The following is a 9801-nucleotide window of genomic DNA, read 5'->3' as shown; positions in this document are numbered from 1 at the left end:
GGAATTTTTCCTTTTGTTGGCTGTGCTGGGACTCCCAGAGCTGGAATTTTTCCTTTTGTTGGCTGTGATGGGACTCCCAGAACTGGGAATTTTTCCTTTTGTCGGCTGTGCTGGGACTCCCAGAGCTGGAACTGTTCCTCTCTGTGCTCTGCACAGGGACAGCCCAGGACACACATTGCCCCAGGAGTCCCAGCTCTGTTACTCACTGCCAGCTGTGAGAAACCAGGGGAGGACATGGGGAAAGGTTTAAAATCTTCATTTGCACTGAGCTCTGTTGCAGGCAGTGGCACTGGAATTGTCAGAGCACGGAAGGAGAGCAGCTCAGCTCCCTCCTGGGCTGTGTTGTGGTGTCAGAAGGGCTCTGCAGTGGGGCAGGAGCTCAGGATTCCTGCTGCAGCTCTGTGCATTAACCTGGCTGAACTGTCCCTGTTATCTGGGGTTTCTCTTGCTCAGAAATCCTCACTTCACCTTCCCAGGAGCTCGGAGTTGCAAAGCCTGGGGAGCTGCCGTGGGTTTAAGCACGATTTTCTGCTGAAGCAAGAGGAAAGCCAGCTTTCTGTCTTTCATCTGGGATCAGGTTTATAAGCCTCTGATCTTAGTTCTTATCAAGATTTTATCTGAAGTACTTTATTTTTATGTTAAAACACTTGAAGCAGATGATCCCAACTATTTTTGTCGGTTTCCCCAGGTTTGCAGTGGCTTTCTCGGTGGAAATGAAGGAGCTGGCAGCAGCAGAGTGGGTAGGTTTTGTGCTGGGAGCAGATCCCAAACAGAGCTGGAGAATTGCAGTAACCTTCACTCTGAGCAGTCCTGCTTTTCCTTTTTTGTGTTGATGGGCTTCAGTCTGGCACTGAAAGCTGCTCAGTGTTAGAAGAGAGAGCAGAACAGTTTAGGAAATGTTTCTCTGTCACATTTAAAACAAATCACTCCTTGTTGCCCCTGATGCCAAATTGTTTCTTTTTGCATCACTTACTAAACTTCACATTTACAAAATTCCTCCAGACAGCATTAGTTATAATAAAGAATTTGGAGGTGTAATTTGAAAATACTTGTTTTGTCACCTCTGGGAACAGAATGAACTTCCTGAGGTGAATTGGATTTGCTGAAATGCAGGGAGGGGTGAGCAGGAACCATTTGGGATGAAAGCAGCAAGGCAGGAGCTCCTCTTGCAGCGAGCTGTTGGCTCCACTCACCCCAGGAAAATCAGCTGAAGCTGAACAATTAATGCAAGCTGGAACAAAATGCTTGGTACCCCTTCAGTTCTGATCTGCATCAAGGTACAATCATTAATGCACTCTTGCCTAAAAAATAATCACTGAGAATGGAGCTTGCACAACACAGCAGTAGGATATACAATACCTTATTTCAACATAAATTGATTTTTAAAATCTATGTGCATTAAAAGGATACATGAGCAGACATGGGATTGGGTATTTTATTTTACAAATGTAATTTGATTTTAATAGTTACTACAATGAACTTCACAATGGGTAAATGTGAAAGGGCACAGCTTCTGTCAGAGATATAAAGCAAAAAAAAAAGGACAAAAGTGTCAGAGTGTAAGGAGAAGAAACAAAATTGAGCTTTGAAATCATTTTAAAATCAGCACCTCAAATGCTTTTGAGTACCAGACTCTGATTTTATTTAAACACCTTTGTGCTCAGGGCCTGTGAGACCAGTTCAGTGTTTTGGAGGTCTGTGGCAAACAGGGAATTGGAGGCAAATCTGCCACATCCTAAACTGAAATCCCACTTTCTGCCTGAAATGCTGAGGGTTGGAGTTCCTGTTCTGCTGGGTCTCTGTGTAAAGGCTGAGAGCCAATGTCACCAAATGTCACCAATTTGGTTCCAAGCAGTGAGGAACACGAGCTCATCCTCCCTCACACAGCTCGTGGGATATTAATGATTTTTACCAATTAGCTCACACTGCTGGGAGCTGCCTTATTCCTCTAATGTGGTCTTTGTTAGTTAAGATAGTCAATTAAGAATTTAAATTACAAACATGTAAGCAGTTGCACTGTACTCAAAGGCTGCCTCTTCCAACAAATTCTTTTCTATTACATTGGATAAATTACCCTGAATTATCAAACATGTAGTCCAGCCCTTGTAACAATCTGTATTCCACCCGAGTTTGAAGCCCTGGAAAAGATCTTGTGCTCGTGGTCAGTGTTTTATTTAAAACCAGTGCAGAAGAATTACCCAAGCCAGTGTTGGCAGCACACAATTCCTTTTGCCATTCTCCTCAAGCCCATTTGAAATGAGGCAGAAGGAAGAGAAAATGGATCTAGAGTGTGAGTACATCTCTGTCCCCAGTATTGCTGTTTCCTCCCTGATGATCCAAGCCCTGCCAGGGCTGGAGTCACCCCCCTGAGCCCTCTGGGGTCCCTGCTTTGTGTAATTCAAATGTTGGTCAGAGATGGAATAATGCATGAAACCATTTTGATTGTTTTTAAATCCTTTGAACACAAGAGCCCAAGGAAGATAAACTTGATGGGATGTGCTCAGGCTCCTGCTGGAGCACAGGGCTGCTTCTCCCCCACATCATTCCCATGGGGATTTGCTGCTTTTTTGGGGTCGTTTTGGTGACATTGTTCACTCTGATTCTCACCAACCACCTCCTTCCCATCTGTGAGCTGCTTGGAGATGACTTTTCAAGTCACCTCTTTTCTTCCAGTTTCTTTTCCCAGCTCATTTTTAGTAACTGCGGTGCTGGGGCAGGGCACTGAGGGGCAGCCACAAAGGAACGAGGGGGAAAACCAAAATCTCTGCAAGTTAAAAAGAAAAATCACTTCTGGGGCTTCCTATTTTCTGAGCTGACTGGTTCAAGCTTAGAAGTTTGTTTCTGAATTGATTTTCTTTTCATTTAAAAAAAAAAAAAAAGTATTCCACAAATCCACAGTTGGAGTAATAGAAAGATATTGAAATAGGAAATTGCTTCTTTAATCACCCAAATTAAATAACTAGCAGAGCAGCACTTCAGGAGTGATTTTGGAAGTGTAGTAATTACCTCTTTACTACAGCTATTTTAAAGTAATTTATTTTGCAATTTTTATTTGTGAATGTTCTGCAGTAAGTACCAGGCACCAGTTTTCCTGTCTAGGCAAGTCTGTATATTTGACAGCAGTTTCTGAAACTGGTACATTTATAAATTGTATTATGGATAAATGTAAACTGGATTTTCAAAACCAGTCTTTCAAGACCAACACCTTTTTTGGGAACTAGAGCTGATTTTCAGCTAGACAGTTGAAATTTGTTTTATTCCAGGAAAATAGGATAATGGTCATGAGAAAGGTTACAGAGACAAACTAAAAAAGGTAATTGTATTAACTTGGTAATTGTGTTAATTGCAAAATTGATTCATTGGTACTGTGAATGGACATAGGAAATGTAAATTACATTGTTGGCTTCTGGAGTTACTTAATGTAGCTAGTAGCTTGTTTTGATTTTTAATAGTCAAAAGAAAATCACACTGATGTGTTTTGTTACTCTTTATTGTGGTTTTGGTTTTTTTTTTTGAAGATCAATATTTTTATGTTGAACTCTGAAAGTTATTTTCCTTCTCTTTCTCTTTAAAGCCAGATGCTAGGAAGAAAATATATGTCCAGAGTCAAGGTGAGAGCTTTGAAACAGTGATGAAGACATTTGATTTCTGTGTTTCATGTGTTGGTAGCTGTGTGTGGAGATTTTATTTTATTTTATTTATTTTATTTTTTATTTTATTTTTTATTTTTATTTTTAATTTTATTTTTTATTTTATTTATTTTATTATTTTCTTTTATTTTTTCTTTTATTTTTTATTTTTTATTTTATTTTATTTTTTAATTTTATTTTTTATTTTATTTATTTTATTTTTTATTTTTATTTTATTTTTTATTTTTCTTTTATTTTTATTTTATTTTTTATTTTTATTTTATTTTTTTATTTTTTATTTTTATTTTATTTATGTTATTTTTATTTTGTTTATGTTATTTTTTATTTTATTTTATTATTTTTATTTTTTTATTTTTATTTTATTTTATTTTTATTTTATTCCTTCAGGAAGCACAGCTCAGCCATCCAGGGGACATTAAACATGGGAATCTTTTATTTTCTTACACAGGAATTAAGACTACACCCAGTGAAACATTTGACTGGTACAGATTTCTACAAAATGCAGGTAAAAATTAATTTTTTCCCCTGTGTTTATTCCTAATGGGTGGAAAGGATGAAAGAAACACAGAATCAGAGTTGAATTAATTATGTAAAAAAGTGTTTTAATGATATGGAAGACGGCAGAATGTCAGTCAGATGAGTGTGGCTCACCAAGTGCCCAGACTGGTTCCTGGCCTGGCTGCAGCAGAGCTGATCCCAGCCCGTGGGGCAGTGTCCCCAGGGGTGTCCCCCGGGGTGTCCCCCGGGGTGTCCCCAGAGTGTGTCCCCAGGTGTGTCCCCATGTCCCCAGGGGTGTCCCCAGGGGTGTCCCCAGGGTGTCCCCATGTCCCCCGGGGTGTCCCCAGGGGTGTCCCCAGGGGTGTCCCCATGTCCCCAGATTGTCCCCAGGGGTGTCCCCAGGGTGTCCCCATGTCCCCAGGGTGTCCCCAATGTCCCCAGGGTGTCCCCANTTTTATTTTATTTTTATTTTATTCCTTCAGGAAGCACAGCTCAGCCATCCAGGGGACATTAAACATGGGAATCTTTTATTTTCTTACACAGGAATTAAGACTACACCCAGTGAAACATTTGACTGGTACAGATTTCTACAAAATGCAGGTAAAAATTAATTTTTTCCCCTGTGTTTATTCCTAATGGGTGGAAAGGATGAAAGAAACACAGAATCAGAGTTGAATTAATTATGTAAAAAAGTGTTTTAATGATATGGAAGATGGCAGAATGTCAGTCAGATGAGTGTGGCTCACCAAGTGCCCAGACTGGTTCCTGGCCTGGCTGCAGCAGAGCTGATCCCAGCCCGTGGGGCAGTGTCCCCAGGGGTGTCCCCCGGGGTGTCCCCCGGGGTGTCCCCAGAGTGTGTCCCCAGGTGTGTCCCCATGTCCCCAGGGGTGTCCCCAGGGTGTCCCCATGTCCCCAGGTGTGTCCCCAGTGTCCCCAGAGGTTCATTCAGGGCCCTGAGCACGCTGTGGGTGACACAAAGCGGTGCTGCCTGCAGAGGGGAGCAGCAGGAGAGGACGGATTGCTCTGCTGAGCTGCTGCTGCATTATCTGCTGATGAGCCACAGCCTGTCCCTGCTGGCACCTGTGGCAGGTAGGGCAGGGGACACAATTCCAGTCCCCTGAGCATGGCAGCGCTGCAATCACTTCATTTCCCCCAAAAGAATGATTTATAGGCATTTTACCCTGGTAAAAACGGTTCAGTTCTACATCCATCAGCCTGATCTCTGATACTACAGCTGTTCCCTCTGCTACAAATGAATCCTCAGCAGTCAATGGCATTATCACATCAGGAAACGCGTGCCATTAGTCAAAGCCAGTGTCAATTTTAAATTGAGCATTGTGAGGTTATTTTGTTCTCAGTAAATCACAGCCCACAAGCACAGTGCCACTAAGATTAATAATTTTCTGAAGTGAAATGATTTGTCACTTGCTAGCACAGCCCGAGTGTTGATTTGATCTCTTGTCCAACCATTTTGTGATTAAATGAGTAGTCAACAGATTGAGGAGGGGGAAGCTCCCCCCTAAAGTGAATTTCTAATATATTAGAAACAGTTTTTTGCCTAATGTGTACTAATGCAAAAGTGCAAAATAATTCATAATGTACACGAAAAGCAAACTAAAATGTGACTCTAACATCTGTGCCTTATTAAATAATAACTTGAAAACTGGCACCAGATTATTCAGTATTGCTTTTATGACTGTTTCATCTCATTTGCCTTCTCTTCCCTGTGCCTATGTCCATCTCTGGTGGCAGCCTACAATTTCCACTTCTTTCAGTACCTCACATGGAATCAGGTTTTTGACTGTACCTTTGTGCTGTCCAGGGACTAATTAGGAGTTCCCAGCGAATTGCATTTTTTTTTCTGGGCATTTGCAGTTCCAAAGTGTTTAAAATTACCCTGAGTGTGGAGCAATGAGAAGGAAACTGTGAGAAGCAGGAGGCAGTTTTGCTCAGAAGGTTTTGGCAGAGTGGCTTTGCACAATGTGTGCTTGGAAAGAGCCTGAGCTGTAATGCAGACCAGGCTGCCCAGCCTCCTTCAGCTCCTGGCATTTCTCATCTTCTTTTTAAGGCTTTTTGCACTAAGCTCTGTTCCATGTCTGAAGGCATTAATGATTTTTTGGGGGAGAAATATTTCTCCAGTTAAGCCCTGGCTGTGTTTTTAGCAGAAGCCCTGAATGTTGGATAAATTCAGGCTGCACAGGAGGAGCCACGTCCTGCAGTGCAGGTTTTAATGCACTCGAGGCATTGCTGTCACACACCCTCAGTGGTCAGGGTGTCAGGTTATCCTCTCAATGAAACAGAATTTTCAGAATGCTTCCTGACTTTCTCTCACAGAACAGACTTCCTACCAAGATTCTTTGTACTGATTTTCTTATCGGTCAGAGGGAACATTTGCTCACTTTGAATATGACACCAGTACATAAACAGCCTCTTTAAATCAGTGTAACAGCTTCAAAAAGAATTTAATGGGAGCTTTAAGTGAGTGGCAGAATGCACCAAATGCATTTTATGGTGGGAGACTTCCAGCCCCCAAATTTGATTGGTACTAAACCAAACTAAGGAATCCCAGCTTTTTTTGTACATCCCATTTGATAGCTTGGGTGCTAATGTGAACAGAATTACACAGGAATAGAATATAATAGCAATAAATCGAATAACACAAATGGAGGCAGTGCTGTGAAAGGTTTTTGTTGTTATTATTATGGGTGCAGTACAACCTCAGTGCAGAAATCCTGGAATTAGTGTTTTTTCAGTCTCAGCAGCAGAGTGAGAGTTGTGGAGGTGATGGCGTGGGGTTGTTGCTGTAGCTGCAGTAGCTCCAGGGGCTGGCTAACCAGCATTTACTGGCTAAATCTTAAAAACCAGGGGCCTTTTAGAGTTCTTGTGCATTGTGGTTAACAGTCAACTTCACAGTTTGCCTTCTGTGCATGAGAGACTGTGAGCAGCAGCAGCCAAACCAAAAGGCTGAAGCGAGTGCAGAGCTCAGCACAGGCTCCAGGAACACAACATTTTCAGCCTGTTGGGTAACCCAGCCTATTTCAGGAAGTTTTGCTGCCTGTGTCAGCCTGGAGATCAGACCAGATGATCAAACTGTTTTTCCCTGACCTTACACTGCAGGGATCTATATAGAGCACAATCAGCTTGGTTAAAGCAATTTTAGAAGCCCTATCTATAGACTTGAGAGAGTCAGCGAGGGTTCAGCCTTTGCTGTGAATTGACTGACAGAAAATGACAAGGCAGTTTAAATAAATGAGAAACCTGAGACTGATCTCCTCTAAGAGCTCAGGGCTGGGGCAGAGCTGTTTGTGATCACAGACTTGATGTCATCATTCCAGGATACAAAGCTCCTTTTGATTTCACCAGGATGGGGCTGGAGCTTGGAAGATACAGACCCTAATAAACACCATGTGATGAGAAGATGCAGATAACTAACAAAGTCTGCATGATTCACTGAGAAATGTGTGTTCAGCCAGCAGACAGGACTCAGAGCTGCTTTCCTGGGAGGTGGCCTGCAACCACAGGCTCACGTGCTTGTTGCACACCAAAAGATGCTGGATGCTTTTGTAGTTTGATTTTTCAGCTCTCATGTAATTTCTACTTCATAGCAGGGCTGTTCTCTGAGCTTGAGAAGTTTACATAACCTGTCATGACACAGGGTTTTACAGAGGCATTAGATTTTCCTAAAGCTGAGCTGGGAAGAGGGACCTGGATAAGAAAAACTGAACAGTAAAAGTGCGCTCAGACAGCTGCCCACAGTAAAAATTGTATGATGGCAACGATAAACTGAGTTCCCAAACTGATCCAAAAACACAGAGCTTTATTGTTGTCTGATCTGTTAAAAAATAATGAGAAATGGGAGAATAATTAATTGAGAGTTTTGCAGTCTAGTTTTCCTGGATTAGTGGCCTGTCCTGGAAGTTTCCAGGTTCATGGACCTTCTGTGCCTCCACAAACATCAGCAGCCCCAGCAGATCCTCCCTGCTGGGTGTGAACACTTGGGGTGAAGCTCCTGCCTGCTCTGCCCCTTGTGCAGTGCTCTGTGAAGTGAAATGCAGAACCTTTCATACAGGAATGTTTGAGATCTGCAGGTGCACTGTGAAATCAAGGCTGGTTGGGTCTCTGATGGCATTTGTGTGTCAGCAGGGATTTATTTGAGCCCTGTTTGGAGTCAGGATGAGCAGGGGAGCTGCAGCAGGACCCCTCCACCCCAGGCTGAGCACCTTGGGCTGAGCCAGCACAGACACAAACCCAAACTCCAGTGCCAAGGGACCACAGGGGCCAAGGGAAGGCATTTCCTCAGTGTGCAGGGAGGAAAACTCAGGAAAAGCTATGAATTGGAAGATGTAGAGTGTCAAAGGTTTGTGCTGCAGTTGGACAAATTTATCCATTTTCATGCTCAAGAAAATAAAATCGTTGTCTTCAAAGACTGAAATCTCATCTATAAACCTATGGATGTCCCTCTTGAGGAGAGCAGTCAATGCTTTCAGGTGCTCAGGAGGTGGATAAATGAAATAGAAATGGATAAATGAAAAGACCTGCTGTGGTTCAAAGTGACCAGAAAAGAAAATAAGGTGATTTCCCCTCCCCATCTCATCGTGGCTTATATTTTGATTCTGAACAAAACCAGAAATGGATGAATAAGCCCAAATAATGTGGACTTGGTGTTGTTCTCTAAAGGTCTGTAGAGCACAACAGTCAACTTGAAATCAGGGGTTGGAAAATTAATTTTTAAATCTTCTTCTTTACCTCTGAGCAAGCTAATGCTTGGTATTACTCATTCACTTCCAGGCCTGCAGCTTTCAGTAAGATTAAAGATTTGCAGTAATACATTTATTTTTATTGTGCACCTATGCCTGCTGCATTTTTTTCCCTGATAGTACCTGGAGGGATGGAGTTAAATGAATCTACACTTTCAAAATCTCTTTAGATAACACTTGTACTTATTCCTGCCTTTCTTAGAAAAACGAGGTCCCTGCTGAAGCTTCAGAAATTATTCAGGCTTTTGTGTTTGCTGTGTTGGTGTGGTGCTGTGCAGGATTTGATTTTATAATGGCCCAGGTGTAAACTCTCAGTGTGCACAGCCCTGCTCTCTCCAGCGAGGAGGAAATGGCCTCAGGTGGTGCCAGGGCAGGGTTAGAGTGGAAATTGGGAGAATTTCTGCACCCTGAGGGGTGGCACAGCTGGCACAGCTGCCCAGGGCAGTGGTGCTTTGGAATCCCTGGAGGGATTGGGAGGATGTGCAGATGTGGATGGTGGCTGTGGGGTGATGGTTGGACCTGGGACCTTGGAGGGCTTTTCCTCCCCGAGTGCTCCCATGTTTGTGTTCCTGTGGCAGCAGTGAAATTGTTGATGTGATGAGCAGTTCCCTTGTGGCAGTGCCAGCTCTCCTGTGGCAGTGCCAGCTCTCCTGTGGCAGTGCCAGCTGTCCTGTGGCAGTGCCAGCTCTCCTGTGGAAATGCCAGCTCTCCTGTGGCAGTGCCAGCTCTCCTGTGGAAATGCCAGCTCTCCTGTGGAAATGCCAGCTCTCCTGTGGAAATGCCCTCCTGTTTTGCACTGCAGTATCCCTCAGCTCAGCAGGGCTGTGCCCCAGCTCCTGCAGCTCATCTGTGTCCATCCCTGCCCCTGGGGACACAGCAGTGACCACTCTCACTCC

General features: G+C 43.2%; 1 protein-coding gene across 6 annotated transcripts in view; it reads left to right on the top strand.

Annotated features, from left to right (window-relative positions):
- Window positions 1-9801, top strand: part of GLT1D1 (glycosyltransferase 1 domain containing 1) — an 85940-nt gene that overhangs the window by 54545 nt on the left and 21594 nt on the right. For all 6 annotated transcript variants that reach the window (XR_004499637.1, XM_033518295.1, XM_033518294.1 and 3 more), the window contains 3 exons: window positions 689-740; window positions 3575-3611; window positions 4099-4155. Coding sequence is in view for 5 of the 6 variants with exons in the window: in XM_033518295.1 (XP_033374186.1) it covers window positions 689-740; window positions 3575-3611; window positions 4099-4155 (146 nt within the window). In the remaining variant the exon portion in view is untranslated. The remainder of the gene's footprint in view (window positions 1-688; window positions 741-3574; window positions 3612-4098; window positions 4156-9801) is intronic.

The sequence above is a fragment of the Parus major genome, chromosome 15 (genome assembly GCF_001522545.3).
Source record: "Parus major isolate Abel chromosome 15, Parus_major1.1, whole genome shotgun sequence".
NCBI classification, from domain to species: domain Eukaryota; kingdom Metazoa; phylum Chordata; class Aves; order Passeriformes; family Paridae; genus Parus; species Parus major.
This window is presented reverse-complemented; position numbering and strand designations above follow the sequence as displayed.